General features: G+C 39.2%; 1 protein-coding gene across 3 annotated transcripts in view; it reads right to left on the bottom strand.

The window, feature by feature from the left end:
* Nucleotides 1-16,393, bottom strand: part of SHROOM2 (shroom family member 2) — a 142,422-nt gene extending 126,029 nt beyond the window's left edge. For 2 of the 3 annotated variants that reach the window (XR_003571925.1, XM_027890250.1), the window contains exon 1: nt 16,175-16,393. Coding sequence is in view for 2 of the 3 variants with exons in the window: in XM_027890250.1 (XP_027746051.1) it covers nt 16,175-16,393 (219 nt within the window). In the remaining variant the exon portion in view is untranslated. The remainder of the gene's footprint in view (nt 1-16,174) is intronic. The other variant, XM_027890251.1, reaches the window with a different exon arrangement.
* Nucleotides 16,394-16,565: the final 172 nt, after the last annotated feature.

Here is a 16,565-nt window from a genome sequence, read left to right as displayed (position 1 = left end):
TTCCAGCTGAAACTACCAAACAACCAGAAACTATGGCTTGATCCATCTCCCACACTCAAGGAGTCACCAGCTGACTCCAGCCAGATTACAACAGAGCAGCCGTACATCAGTGTGACGCAGGCTCCCGTAGGAAGTTTTCCTTGTGAGAATTACAAGCACAAAACTGATACAGCCACAGAGATAACCACAAATTGCTGCTATTGTCATCTTGTATAATAAGCTCCAGTGCTGCTGCACACCCTCAGGTCTCCACCCAAAAGCAGCCCCAAGCAAGAGGAGTATCTTGGAAGAAACAGTCACTGAGGCTTGTTATACCTTAGCACCAAAGAACTTTTACCATGTGCACAGCATCATAGACTATATCATAGAACAGTTTGGGTTGGAAGGGTACCTTAAAGATCATCTAGTTCCAGTTCCCTTCCACTAGAAAAGGTTGTTAAATCCACTAGACCTGGTCTTTCGTTTGCATTAGAAACAGGTTACAATTCAGATGTTCTTACACACTGTCTCTGACAGTGTGATAAAACTCTGTGAGAAGGAATTACTGTACAGTAATGAGAAAACTAGGGAAATCAAATTAAGAAGTAAACACAATTTTGTTTTGAACTCTAAAAATTTTAAGAAATTTATTTTAACTGCTAAGATAGGCCCCATGGAAAGAGAATGAGCAGATTTAAGAATTTTCTACACCACAGAGAAGACCAGACAAAGAAAGCTTTACCTCCAAACACTACCATGACACTAAAAATAAGGTTAAGAATCCCTATCAAGAGCGGGAAATAATACAAAATACAAAAACAGAGATATGACATTAAGCATAAGAATTTAATTTTAACTTGTATCTAAGTAATCTCAGTGATTTTTTCCAGAACTACTGAAGAGGTTATTGTAGTTTTAAAAAATGAAACTATGGATAAAATATGAGGAATGACTGAAGAAATTCCAACACTATCTACTTTAATCTCAAAAATCATCTGGCATTTAGCTGATAAATGAAAATACTGTACTATTTCAGAGTAAGACTTGACCTCATATCTTATATAAACAATCTTATGATCATGGAAAAACAGAGATGCAAAGCTGTGTTTAACTACCAACACAGACACATATTTTCATGTGAGTATCCTGCACACACAATGCAATACAAAACAAAACCCACTTCTTCCTGTACTTAACCTGAATGGTATCAGCCAAAAGCTTCACTGTTCAGCCACCATATTTAGCTGCCTAATTAACAGCTTGGTAGATTACAGAACCTATAATTTCCTAGCATTTACTCTGCCATCATACAGAAAGTTTTTTTGTTTGGAACCTCAATCCATTTCTGTTTCTTCAGAAACTGTGAATGGAAAAAATACTAAAAGGCTCTATGAGTTCACAATCCAACTTTATTTCTGATCCTCTTTCTTCCAGGTACATCGACCTGAGTTAAATAACTAGTTTCACATCAAGCAAGTATTTAAAAAACAAATAAACAACAACAACAAAACCCAAAACAAACAAACAAAAACACACAAACCAAAACCCAACACCACTCAACAACAGAAAACATAAGACAAAGTTAGAGACATACTGCTTAAAGGTTAGGAACTATTCCCATTATTTCAAACATGAGAAGTCTTCAAGTTTGTTAGATTAAAAATCTATTGAATTTTGGTCTGTGTTTCAATTTCCTTGAGTAAAATACTTTTTCTCAGTTTTTAAGTAACTGTTATACCATTTTCCAGCACCATACTCTATTTTCAACATCCTTTTAATAAACTAGAAGCTTATGTCAACTGTTGTGCACCCGATTAAAGAAGCCCACCGATATATGATGACTATATCCTGGGCTGCAATACCCAAGACCCCCCACTACCCCTTTTTTGTTGATGCCACTGCATATTGGACTCCACATTAAAAATCTTACGTCTCTTCTTGCCTTATGAGGAAGCCCCCATTCCCACATGCACAACTTGCACTGCATTTGCATTACATCAAGAAGTGCCACAACAGAGAACTGTCCCTTAAAAAAAAAAAAAAAAAAAAAAAAAAAAAAAAAAAAAAAAAAAAAAAAAAAAAAAAAAAAAAAAAAAAAAAAAAAAAAAAAAAAAAAAAAAAAAAAAAAAAAAAAAACACTCAAAACCAAAACACTGGAATATGCTCAAGGTCATAGGGTGTTCCTGTTTTCCTTCCAAAACTGTAAGTTTTGAATAATACGTGCTTAAGAACGGAAAATTCTTTTTCTGTCACTGTACATTAAAGCTAGTTCTGCTTTTTAAAATGCGTAACTACCACATCGTGCTCCTTCTGCCTCAACTCACAGCCTAATCAGAAAGGGAAATAACTCTCAGCATACCTCAGAAAGGAGACACATTTTTCTAATGCTTTGGTACAATTTGGTCATCACCTGGACAACTATCATCAAACATTACAAAACATCCACTAACCTTCCTAGATGCTCCTCTCTTCAAAACTAAAGCAGGATGAGATGTCTTAGCTGCATGAGTCACAGAGGTAGAACAAAAACAACATGCTCTCTTGCATACCAAAATTCACAGGATATTTTTTCAGGTCACAGTTTGTTGTGTGTACTCTGGCTTAAAATTAAAAAATCAGCCCGATTAACTTCAAATACAACTACAAAAACAGAAAAATCACTGTTCTTCCTGCAAGCTTTTGACTTCCTCTTCATTTGTATTTAAATTTATGCTACAGTAAGTACAGACATCTTTTTATTGCTCTTATTTACATATCACACCTTTCTAATTAAGTAGTACCTAAGCCATGGTTTTACAAAAATCATCTTATGTCTTCACCTTACTCTAAGATCCATGTCTATAATTAACCACAGGTGGTATTAGCCACTTCACTAATCAAAGTTGTTTGATGCTTTCATCATGAGATCATATTTTCTGTTAGTGGTTGATGAATTTGACATACTTCAATTAGTTAGGCAGAAACTTTCCATTGTGCATGTCAGCCTCAAACACTCAGCCTTCTTAAATTTAAACTGCAATGGTTCACCCAAGGAACAGATGAAGAAATAAAACAAAGAAAACAAACGCTTACGTTTGGCAACTGAATATGAAACACTCTAGCGATCCCTGCTTCAGCAAAATCAGACAGCATCCACTATGTGAGCTTGGCTGTCTGCGTGTGTGCATGCCTTATGTCACTTATTAAATATCTAATACCTGGACATTTTCAAAGAAGTCTCAACTTCAAGTCCTGTGAGAGATCCTCCACTCTAAATATTTTGTAGGCTTGGAGCTCTTAAGGCAAAACAAGATATGGAGCTAGGGATAGAAATAGCAGAGTGAGATACTGGTAAAGAAAGAAGATTTTGACTATTTAATTGAATCCACAATCGCTCACATGAGGAGAATGAGAAGGGATAAAGATTTCTGAGTAAGGAAGAGGTAACACTGGAACAGGTTAAAGGAAATTCAGAAAAGTCGGGACCCAAGTACCAGAAAGAAGAGGCAACTACAACACATTCCCTCCAGAACCTGGAGAGCAAGTTCTTGAATCCAAACACTCCCTTGGCAGGGGAAAAGCATAAACCCAGAGGGCAAGGTACCCCAGTCTAGTGTTGAACCTCATAGAAAAATTAGTTTGGAAAATTGCAGTTCAGCTGATAAAATTATAAGGACACCATTGGGATGCCACATTTCTTTTGCCTTCTCTTAAAAAAAAATAAGTAAAAGCAAACAAACATCAAAACTATTACAAGAATATAAAATGTAAAGACCCAACCACTGTAGAATGATTTAAGACTTCTGCAACTAAGTGTTATACGTACAACTCTAGCCCAGACTCCTTACAGCCATATATGATAACATGCCAAATTTCATGGCCAAATAGAATCATAGGATGGTTTGGGTTGAAAGGGACCTTAAAGAAGATCTAGTTGCAACCCCCCTGCCACAGGCAGGGACACCTTCCACTAGACCAGGTTGCTCAAGGACCTTCCCAATCTGGCCTTGAATACTCCAAGGGACGGGGCACCCACAGAGCTAAACAGAATTAAACAAATCAGAAAACTAGAAGAAAACTTCTCAGAGCAAAGTCCAAAAACCATTTTAGAAAGTAGTATATGCACTATCAGTATGTTATTAAAAGGTATACAATTAATTTTATTTCATATCAACAAAGATGCATTTAGAAGTCTTCATAGAAATTTCCCCAAAATTCAAAGAGAAGAAAACTTGGCCATAAAAAATTGCAGCCAGCATAAATCAAGTATACCAGAAAATTCCATGGCTTTAGACAAATAGGCACCTACAACAGATGCAGACGTAGCTACAATCTGCCATGACTTAGTTTAGGGCTGATTCAGTGAACTTGCTCTCCTAGATGGTCAGATGTCAAGTAATTTTTGGTAACGAAAATTAAAACAAGCAAAATAATTTTCTTTTTACTTTGATATTAGGAACAGTTATGTACATTTTATCCTCAGAAGAGGGCTGAACACATTTATTGTTTGTTATCACAAGATGAAGAAAGAGTACATGTCTGGATTCAGGTTGCTCATTTATGAAAATTCGAAAGTTAGAAAACAGGAGATAAGAATTTACAAAACTATTTCCATACTTCCACTTAATTTTCACTGAAAATCAGCTGGACTACAGTCTGTAAGTCACTGCAGAGCATGTGACTGTATACCACAATGTTGCCACTCCCTGCTGCTCATCTCCACTCCCTCTAATCGGATAATTAAATTGCTCATGCAACATTTCCTCAGTCAGCTTTCAGCAAAGTACACTAGGTTGCTAAAGACTTGATGTTTGCAGCACTGGATTTAGGGTGGAGTCTCATGCTATCCCAACACCTTTAGGTGGAAATTAGGGTGATCATAACAACTATTGATACAATATACTGGAGCAGACAGTAGCCTCCAATTAGTGCTAGTGATGTGCAGACGAAGAAATTAAATTTTTTATTTTGTCTGCAGTTAGAAGAAATGCTCATGCTCCCCTGATGAAAATTGTATGCTATGTTACCATCTTAGACAATGATGAAAAGTATATTCATCATCAATCTTCAAGTCACTGACAGTGTCTTTCAATCAGAGAGTTGTAAGTGGGTCATAGTAATGAGAACTTGAAGGAAATTCAAGTGGTCAGCAAAGTCGTGTTTTGGCTAAAAAAAATTATTTCCTTATGAAGCTTTATTACCAATAAATTACAAATCACATAGATTCAAATGTCTGATTGACCTTCTATATCAGGAGTCCACATTATGGGGTTTTTTTGCCTCCTGCTCAGGTGCTGATAGTCTATCTCACTCCATTTAGCTCTTCTATTTTTCTGAGGCACTGAGAGCATCTGTGTATTTTGGGTAGGTAGTGGGTTTAATTTTGTAAACAGAGATCTAATTGTACACTGCAGTACGCTATTGATGACGAACACTGTAAATACACAAGCACAAAGCATTGCTTTCCATTGTGAAGAATTTACTACCAACAGTATCACACAGCTACACCCTTTTGAGACAGCTCTGTGTAATCCTAGGGGTTTCACATATTTGTGTTCTGGGTTTTACTAAAAGACTATAAAGTCTTTGTCACCATAATATTTCAGCACTTATGTATCAGGTTGGTTTCAACAAACAACTTGTGCGAAATATTGTTGGTTCCACACAGCACCAGACACTGAGGCAAAAGTGCCACACAACTTCTCACAAGTACACAAGAAACCTGTGGCAAAACTGTGGTAACTAATTTACTAGACCTCCCAATTTTCAGTTCTCTGGATTTCCTGTTTCTTGCTTCTGACAGGGTTTTGTACTGAAGCTTTGTGAACTCGGACCCATTACTGCCTTCAAGGAACCAAACCACCACCAAAGAGCCCCACGCCTCTTCACGCATGTATTTTAATCACCTACACATTTGATATAGCAGGTCACAGCTACAATATTTGTTAAGATGACGATTTCCTTAATCAGACAGAAGAAATTCAGTTGAGCAACAAAAGACCTGCCTTACACCCCTCCCTAACATGAGATTGAGTCATCACAGAAACTCCTCAGGTCTCCAAAGTGTCAGGAAAGGCACAGCTCTGCTCTCTTGATAGCAATCTTCCCCAGCAGTGAGGAAAAACATCAAGTTCCCAGAAGGTAAAGACTGTAAGAGAAAAGTTATGTTGGGTTTTACCAACAAGAAATATGAAAGTTCTTGCACATACTAAGAATACATAGTGAAAAGGGGGGGGAAAAACTACCTTAGAGCTTAAAAGTTGTGTTCTAACAATCTTCTGGAAGTAGAAATAGAATTATGACATTAGAGTTGCAGTAAGTTAGGAAAATGCAGTATTTATATCACATCTTACAACCTCAAAACAAGACACTGTTTTTTGATTTTACGGGAGCTTTTACATTTAGAAATAAAGGCACTTGACTAAAATAGTCATGTAAGAAACAGATTACAAACTGTATATAAAAGCTGATTTTTAAAGCATACAGTTGTCTTAACACATTAATTATATTTAACAGATAAACAAAGCTTCAAGTTCTCCCTGTTATCTTAAAATTCTTTCCACCTCTATACACCCCAACAAAACACTACCTTATATCAACACAGTATGTTTGTACCTTTTATTTAAATGAGTGTCTGTGAAATGGATGTTTTGCTATTCCATTAAAAAAGACAACTGCAAATGCATCTGATGAAAATCTAATGTCGCCCTTTCTTCTCGATCAACAAAATATGTATTTGTAGAGGAAATAAAGCAATTTACAACACTGTAATTATTGTGTTATGCAGAATTCAAATACTCATCCGGAGCTGGATAATTCACTACATCAGATATCAGCCAGCTAAACACCCACAAACCCATTTTTGCATGTAATTTGTTTAAGAAAATTAACACAGTGATGACTAACTGACACTGTGTAGGAAGCATTTCACTTCCTTTACCATTAGATCATGTTTCTATGATACTATCCTAAAATATTAACAGTATTTTACTGAAAAATACACAGCTTCCAAATAAAGTATTGTTACCCTCCAACAGTAACTTTTACAGTATTTACTGAAGCAAATCAGAGGTTTATTTCCTAAAGAATGCTGACTAGTTCATTTATATTTGGAAAACTGGGAGACACTGCTTTGTTTAATAGTTTATGTTGGAAGCCTTCAAAGCAAATGTACAACAAAGTATGTTTTATCTCAAGAGAGAGAAAAATTTCAAAATAATCTGTTTGCATAGGTTCATGAAGGGATTTTAAGAACAATCATATATTATACTGAAGAGGAAAAGTATTGAAACTGCCACTTTGAGTACAGCATAGGTACCTTTGCATCATTCCTGAACAAATTACAGCACTATCACGCTCCCCACTGGCAGATCCCCCCACTCCTTCAGGTATCCAGACTTGACTGCAGATCCGTTACCGAGAGAATATAATAAGATCGAGGATGAAGAACTTGTTATTCTAAAATGAAAGTGTCTAGCCATTTTAAAAGGCTCTGGATTTTGTTTCAAGTAAGTTTCATTAACACTTGGATCTTTTTCCATTAAAAGACAACACAAAACAAAGCACAGCTTAGAAGGAAGCTGGTGTGTTTCCATTAAAAACATCCAAAACTCTGTCTTATGGTTATGCAACCATTTCAACAAAACCAAATTGAATTCACCTTTACACATCAGCAAAAGCATTTTTAGACTCTGTCACACTGCTCAGAGATAACTACCTCTGCTATTACCAGAACATTAAACACCCCGTTGTTGTAGATGACACAAATGCACAAAGGTCTAGAGCTGTGCAAGTAAACACATGGTCTCAGAAACGTGATGGACAGAACAGCAAAGAGCCTAGAGCAAGGAATTAGGATCCAATAAGGCCACCTACAATCACAATAACAAGAAAAGCCTTGATCATGATCCATCTCCCTTCTAAAAAGTCATTCAGCTAGATAAACGACTACAAGAATGGATGAAACTGCACTGTTCCTAGCTATCCAAAGGGATACAGCACTGCAGTTGAGTTCTCATTATGGTGCCTATTTCCAGCTTTCAATCACTGAGACTGTTCTTTGCCCTTTGAAAAACAGGCCACTCTATATCCTTCAAAAGCCTCATTACTAAATACAGTTCTTCAGAAAATCTGTATCTGAGAAACATGACACATATTTCCTAACTCATGTATGAGTTGATAGATATGGCTAAGAAGAACTTACACATTTCAAAGAACCTAACAATTCAGAAATGGAGCGATTTCAAAGGGGAGAGAGCAGGGTTGGTTGCAGAGAGGAAGCCTTCTTTTCTGTATGGGGTGAGGTAGGAGAAGTACAGGGACACAGGATGTGAGGCATTCCCCTCTGCCAACACTGCTGAGCTTTTGACTAAACAGTTCAAAGCTTTCAGTTGATTTGGGTGTTTCATCAGGGTTCAGAAGAACTTTGAAATAACCACCTCTTTTCTATCATCAAACACTCAACTCCATCTGTTTCTGCTTTAAGACTCAACCCAAGATTTGTGCACCTGACAAAGCTATTCAGTTTCTCAAATCTACAATTTGTTGCATTTCCAGCATTTACCAAACAGTCGGCTCTCTCTGTCTGGGGGAGTCGAGCACACCTCAATGACTGTCAGGTACATGCAAAGGCCACTAAAGACCCCACAACAACTTGTCATATTGCAGATGCCATTCCATTATCTTTGAGATAAGAGATCTGTGCTTCAGAAGAATACCCAAAATTAATTAAAGATTGAATACTAATAGTGTATTAATTGGGGGAGGGGGGGGGAAGAGAAGTTCTGTCCTAACAAATTTTTTTTGTTCTTTGTAGGTTACAGCTCTACCCTGATTAGCTTGATAAATCAAACTGAAAAGCTGTGTTCATAAACAATCAGAGAAATAAAGAATTTTGGAACATTTTAGGTATAATTGCTCAGGAATATTTCATCTTACTACAGCAGATGTAGGCATCCAGGTATGTGTTGAGGAACCACAGGTATCCTCAGCTTCTCCCACGGTTCACACCAAATAGTACACACCTTCAGAGAGCAACTTGGAGCACTTAAGTCCTGTCTAATTTAAACACTACAAACCACTTTCCAAAAGTATCAACTTCTATTAAACATTCAGCTTAAGCCTCTGTGAACACCACTGAAAGTCTGCTGCTTGGCAAAGCATATATGGAGGACAAAACACATCCCCCAGTCCATCAAGTTGAATTTTCAAAACTGGTTCCAATTCAAAACTTTGTAGCCTTTTCCTATCACTAAATGAATGCTTTTAAACACAACACATTCAGTTCCCAGTTCCATAAACCTTACATTCCATCTTGCTTGTATGTGACCATATCTGTGAAGTTATAAGTAGTACAAGAGTTACAACTCCTAATAATTCACCACACAGAGATGATATTATTCTTGGGGGTTGAGGATGAGGAGAGTACAACAACATACCTCCCGCATAACCTTTAACAAACTGAAAATATGCTATGTGGAATTAGAAAGCATCCAAGTTTCTTTCTTATCTTAGTGATAAGCAAACACATACCTGCCAATTAAAAAAAAAAAACAAAGAAAACACAACACAACAAAAAAAATCAAAACCAAAAGTCCATAATTATGTTAACTTTACAGAGAGGAATCAATATTTTTCATGATGCACATATTAACAAAACTTTCAACTGACCTTATATCATATAGGTTCAAAACAGACAGTAGATAGCAAGTCTGTGTAGATTAAACGGATGAAGTCTCAGTATAACCAAATCAGTTTTCAGTTAACTCTGCGAAACTCTTCATGCACTGTAACTCTTAAACACACAGCAAGGAAAAAATCTGCTTAATGGTTAGGACCTGTCTCAAACATCTGTAATACACTGACCCACAGAACTAGATCCATATACATCCTAGGTATTCTATATATAGATGACAAATGCACAGGAAGACTAAACACAAATGGCTTTTCCTGAGAAAAAAGAAGCTCACATTTGTGATATAAATTTGGTTTGGTTGCTGATAAACAGTTGTTTCCTCTAATCTATACATGACCATGCTTCACTTCCCGTTTACCTTATTCTTTACACATTACCCTATTTTAAATATTCATTAAGTGAGAGAACAAACAACGAATCAAGCTCTGCAAAAAAGTTTATACAGTCTATTGAGTAAAGCATATGTAGCATATGCATACACACTATACATACCCACATTGGTTTTTCCTCTTAAAAAAGAAAACAAACAAAACAGTAAGCATGGTTGATACTTAGGTAGTAAATGGCATTACTAGAAAACCTCTGACAACAGCAAGCAGTAACAGGAGGTCTCTGGCAGATCTTTTATTTTTAGGCCAGTGCCCATGGTAGCACACAAAATTCATACTGAAAAGTATGAACTAACATATAAATTAATGAACAACTAGAGAAATTTAAATTGTCCTTTAAATAGATCAAATTGATGAATATTCAAACAGTCAGTCTCACTGTCTAACTCCTATTGCAGTAACCATTCCCACAAAACACACCGGAATTCGTGTCTTCAGACATGAATGTTTTTGTTTGTGTTTTCCCTTAAACTAAAAATTCATGATAAATTTAACAGGTCTTGCCCAAGTAGCTGAAAGGAGGAAATGCAGTGGAGATAAAAGCACACAATTTAAAAGCAATCAATATTTCCAAAAGTTAGAAGTTCACTTGTTGTAAGGAAGTTTCTTAGTTCTGGTTCTGGTTTTAAACACAAGCATTCTGACTCCTTGGAAGATTTCTGTACTGCAATGTAGTGTGAAATGCACAAAGGAAGAATGCAGTTTCAGTACTGCAAGCACACACATCCCATTTCTTAAACCACACTCATACTGTTGACTGCTAAGCACGGAACTGAACTGACTTGAAACTTCTCCAGTCACAAGCCTTTAACCCATCCTTTCATTTCAACTCCTTACAGTTTTTAGTTCACATGTAGCGATATCCAAGATAGCTTTTAAATGCCATTTCCAATATTGGTGGCATTTCAACTTTTCAACTGTTAAAGCTCTTGCCAAAAAAACCCCGAAACAAACAAACAAACAAAAAACCTAACCTGAACCCAACCTCTTAAGCTTCATACTTCCACAGCCAAACCATTTATACCTCATATGAAGGTATGAAGGTGGTGGCCTCCATTCTGCCAGTAAATTAACAGTCATAACAAAGAGGTCATTCAACAGCCATTAGAGGACTAAAACTGGGAGCATTCTCTTCACCAGTCAGCTTACCAAACTAAAAAGCAGTAAGATCTTCCTCCATCAAAGCAAATTCCTCTCTTCCAATAATAGAGACCTGGGATGTAACAACCAGATCACTTAGGACATTGAAAAAAGCAATATATAACATTGTTTCTATAACATTGAAAAAACCCCAATTTTTAACATATTTGGCAAGGAAAAAAAGATAAATAGCTACGTGATATTATTTCAAGCCTAAAACGTTCATTCTAAGGTATGCACATTTCCTAATGTTTCTCAGCTATCAAATTTAACAACACAAAGAGATACAACTCAGACCATAAACCCCTCTCATAAGATAAGAAGTTGAATAAAGGTTTCAAAAGAAACATAGAACACGACTTGATACATTCTTTAAAAGTTGCTCATTAAGATACCTGTTCAAATTCTGAGTCATACAGAATTTTGTTTGGGTTTGATGACCAAGAGCGGATGAATAGAAAAGAGGATTTTTCCCGAACTAAAGGAACTGAATGAAATTTGCCAGGTTACAGAGATCTAGATTAGAATTGTTTCTTGGCCACAGAACAATGGCTCTTAATAACTTACAAATCAGCTGTTTACATGAATGACTGCATTTATATTGAAGCAGTAATTTCACGGATTACTCCTAAATGCTGGTTTTTTGGACATCAAGTTTTACAGCCAAGTTTAAGAATTATTAATGTCACAAGCAAGGCAGCTCATCTCAAACACTTAACTTGAGGGAGGCAACTAGTTTATGTTTGAAAATGTCTTTTTTTTTTTGATTCATTTCTATATAGCACCATTAAAGCTTTTTTCCCCCCTCTAAATATCGTTGCAGGACAGTGATGTAAGTAACTGCTTTCAGTTAGATGTTAGAGGTCAAAGAATAAAGAATTACCTAATGAAAACAGCAATCACTTCACTTACTACTGATACAATAAATTAATAAAAGTCACATGCAGATTAATAGAGAAGCATTTATTGATACAATTTAAATAATTGTTGGGTTAAACAAATTACAATTCACACTTAACCACACATAGGAGCATATTTGGAAAGTGCAAGGGAATAAAGAAAATAAAAGTTCAGGGTCTGTGTGATACTCCTTTTTAAAAGATAGCACCTCCAGCTGGGACATGAATTCAGCACTGATTCAGGAGACAAGAGCTCTATCTACTTAATCATCAACAAAACTTCTTGCAACAGTCCAGGTTTCACTTGGAAATCTTGCAGAAATACCAGCCAAGCCCAGCCTTGATTAGACTGCAATGAGATCATTGCTTGAGGAGGTATAGCTGTAGGCTCTTGTAAAGCAGATACTAAAGAGAAATTTATTTAAATGATACATCAGTCTTTCTTGAAATGCATAAACTAGAATGTTTTCATATGTATTAATGTAATATGGATAAAGCTGACTGCAGAACAACTTCAGAGTTCCACAGGATATTGTTAGTACTGGAAGTGAAATAACTTGCTGTCCACCACCCACAATCAACACTATGATTGACAGTATAAGTTGGGCATCTCAGATAAGAGCCCTTTTAAAGTAAAAGTAATCAAGATAATGCAGCTATGGGAGATTTTAACAAGATTCACTTGAACACTGTGACTTTTCACTATTTCCACTAAGATCTCCCTCTTCAGAGGTTTTTTCCTTTAAAAAGCATAAAACACAAACTGAGGCTTGTGAGACTTCCAATTAAAGTCCTCAAAGCTCTCATTTCACCTTCTCTTGAAATACACATGTAGCTATAAAAAGCAAGTCCTTTCTTTCAAGATGTCAAATTAGGCAAGAACAAGCTGCCTTTGGGCAATTTTTTTTGGAATGTTATCACATACACATGCAGAGACCAGAAAAAATGTAAAGCATTTTTGAAAGGGACATTAACAAATAATAGTATGCAATGAAGTGACAACGCTAAAGGACCTTTTTCTTAAATATTAGCAACACCATTTGCACGTGGGTGGGGCAGGTTTTAGAAGACCAGCTATGTTTAAAGATCAAGCAAGCTGTCTCACGCACCATTTTCCTCTGTGCCTATTGCAGCAATAACAAAAAGGGCAAGGGAAAATAAAATAAAATAAAAAGCCTTGTGCCTGGCAGGTGAACTCGGTATTCTGCCCACCCCGTTCAGGACTAGAAGTCTTGTTTCAGTTACAGAAAGAAACGCTACCATGAAGCAGGGAAGGCGCCAGGGCTGGGCCCACTGCTGGGCACCAGCAGCGTGACTGTGCACTGACCTCTCCCGGGGCAAAGCGCTTCCCTCACAACATCAATCATGGAATGGTTTGGGTTGGAAGGGACTTCCAAAGGTCATCCAGTGCAGCCTCCCTGCAACGAGCAGGGACAAAATTCCAGCAGCTGAGCACACGCTTAGCCCCCTGCTAAGGCTGGGCATGTTTTCTCCTCTTTAGTATGCCTTCCCCTCTCCGGTAGTCTGGTGGATCAAAGGACAACTCGTTTTAATTGACTAGATTTCCAGCTAACAAATTGCCAAATAGTATTTGTAGCTCTTCTTGCCCTGGACTCTCCTTATGATATCTGTAATAAAAAACTTCCTGTCCTAGCAGCAAGTGAAGTAGCCACACAACCAGAGAAACTAACACTCAAGATGTGTGTCGCACAGAAAGTGCTGCAAAGTGCTTGCTCAAGAATTTTTCAATTACAGTATTTTATGATGCCACTTTTCTGGCAGTAGTGCCACATATGCTATGGAAAGCAGGAAATATTTACACCACAGCCTGTACATAAAGGGGCAACTTTCTTCAAAAGGTTGATCTTGCTTTTGAGACTGTAAGAAAGGAGTCGGGCAGAATTTTCAAAATCCCCCTTAAGTAGCTGCTATCTAAGACTCCATTCACACCTTGTCACATTCCTCTCCTCAAAAAGTGGCAGTTGACATCATCCACCCTCACTTTCCCGGAGATGCTCTGGACTAGAGTGAGACAGAGCTTCAGAACCAGCTAATGTTTACGCACAGTTTGAATCCACAAAACCAGGTTTTCCACAGGTATCCTGAAGCATTCGGTGCAGTGGGTTTTCCTGGATCCCCCACTGACCAGCCACCAGCCTACCTGAGAAGGGAGGGTACACAGAAAGAGAAGCATGGGTGAAACAGCACCTCCTCATCCATGACAGCCCAATGATCCCTACTCAGGAAGGGTGTAACTCAAGTCCAAGGCTCTCTTCAGCAGAGATGAGGAAAACTTTACATCTCCTGCCTGTTTTAACCACCCAGTATTAAATTATTCTTCCCAGTAGCTTTCCATCACTAGAAGCAGTACAAAAAAACCCCAACCAAACACCATGATGGGTGGGCCAAATCAAGATGGAAAATTTTGCAGCTAAATAAGGGTAGTCCCAGGGACACGAGTTCCTGTCCCTGGTTTCAAAAATAGTACTATACACTCGTATCCAATGATGACAAATGAAAATTTAAACCCAATGACCCAGGTTGTCTCTTATCCCTAGGTCTGGATGGATGGACACAGACTTCTCTTCCATGCTGTGTGGTTCCATCTAATTATTCCCCTGCAACAGACCCAGTTTACAAGGTTCCCAGCCCTAGACACTTCTCTTCACATACCACAGCCACATCCTCATGCCACAAATACTTGAGCCTGTTACTTAATACCTAGGTAACATTATGAATAAGTATCACTGATCAGTCTGTAGATGTAGCACTTATTAGCCACTACTAGAAAGGTGGAATTATTTGAATTGGCAATTAATAGCTCCTACATACATAGTAAAGTAGCTCTTTTCTCCTTTCCTCAAATCCTTCCAGGTTTGCTATTGCATAAATTCGGAGTACTGGTAAGAGGCCAACAGATTGGCAGTCATTTTTCAGCATATACATATTCTGACATTGACTGTTGTCTCAAAAAACAGCAGTAGGGAAGAAATCTAGAAACAGATGGTTTCAAAAGTCCTAACTTGGAAAGTCTGTATCACAGTTGTTTCAAGATTGGAAGAAGGGAACCAACTAGGCAACTCACAATGAAACCAACCGAAAAATAAGATTAGAAGAATTTCTGCTGTGGATAAAACAGGACTTGTTGACCTCTGATACCCTCTGGCACTTTCAAACTGGAAGCAGGCAGAGACCAGAAGACTTGTTAATGACAGCATATACATATATATATATACACAACTTTCCTACAGATCTTGAGCAAAATGTGCTTTGCTAATGAGGATTTTTCTTTCACAAATTCATACGGATCTATTTTAATATCCTTTCACTGTGCAACATGAAAGCTGTCTTAACAGTTAAACACAACAGTTACTGAGGATGAGGGTTCTTAAATCAAAACAAACCCAGATAAAAACCAAAACATTTTCTAGAAAATCTGATGTATTTCTCTAACTCACGTCCAATACACTGAGATTAAAGCTGTGAGTATACAAGAACTTTAAAAAAAAAAAAAAAAAAAAAGGCAACAGAAAGTGCATATATACCCAAGAACGTCCCCCTTCCCGGTCTTTGGAGAATAAATTTGGTCGCTAGCCACAAGACCTTTTTGTTTAAAGGAGGAGGGAGGTACAAAAGGCTTCCCTAATTACTTAGAATTTGCAAGTGCAACAGCAGCAGAGAAAACTCAGCCTCCGAGCCGGGAGTTTCGGTCTCTATACCCTCTTACGCCAGGAGCCCGGAGGGAAAAGAGGGAGGGAACAGCCCAGCACAGGGTTTCGGGTCCCACAGCCCGCAACGACGGCACCGGCTGTTTAATGGGCAGCAAGAGTGGCCAGAAGCGGCAGGTCGGGGCCCCCGGAGCTGCCGGGATGCGCCCCGTCCCCACGGGTCCCCGCTCCCCGGACACCCAGAGCGGCCCCGGGGCAGGGCCGGGAGGGGGCCGGCCCAGCGGCACCTGCGCTGGGCGCGCTGCCCCGCGGTACCTGCGCCAGGGGCCGGGCCGGGCCCGCTGCCCCCGCCGGGCTGTCACCGCCGCGGGCACGGCAACATGGAGCCGGCCGGACCCACCTCCCCGCCCCGCCGGCGCCGCTCACCTTGGTGATGATGAGGGGCTCTCCGTGCTCCCGTCCGCCCTTCACCGTGAAGCCCCAGGGAGCCCCACCGGTCAGCTGCACCTCCACCAGCTTGTAGCCCTCGGCTGCCCGCTGCTCCACCATCACCATCACGGGGCCCGGCTCCACCAGCACGGTGCCGAGTCGCGGGTCGCCGCCGGCCAGCCGCTCCCGCCCGGCCCGCAGCCCCACGTCCTCCATGGAGCGCCGGTCGCGGCCGGGGCTGTCTCTTCTCTGCCGGCCGCTCCCCGGTGCGCGCCCGCCGGCGGCCCCAGCCGAGACACCTACCCGCCCCGCAGCGCCGGCCGGCCCGGCCCCATCGGCGGCGAGCGAGGGCTGCTCCGCCCGCCCCCTCCTCCTCCTCCTCCTCCCC

The sequence above is a fragment of the Empidonax traillii genome, unplaced genomic scaffold (genome assembly GCF_003031625.1).
Source record: "Empidonax traillii isolate 1590-97213 ecotype Southwest subspecies unplaced genomic scaffold, ASM303162v1 scaffold282:size975252, whole genome shotgun sequence".
NCBI lineage: Eukaryota > Metazoa > Chordata > Aves > Passeriformes > Tyrannidae > Empidonax > Empidonax traillii.
Note: the sequence above shows the minus strand (reverse complement) of the source record. Positions and strands in the feature narration are given on the sequence as shown.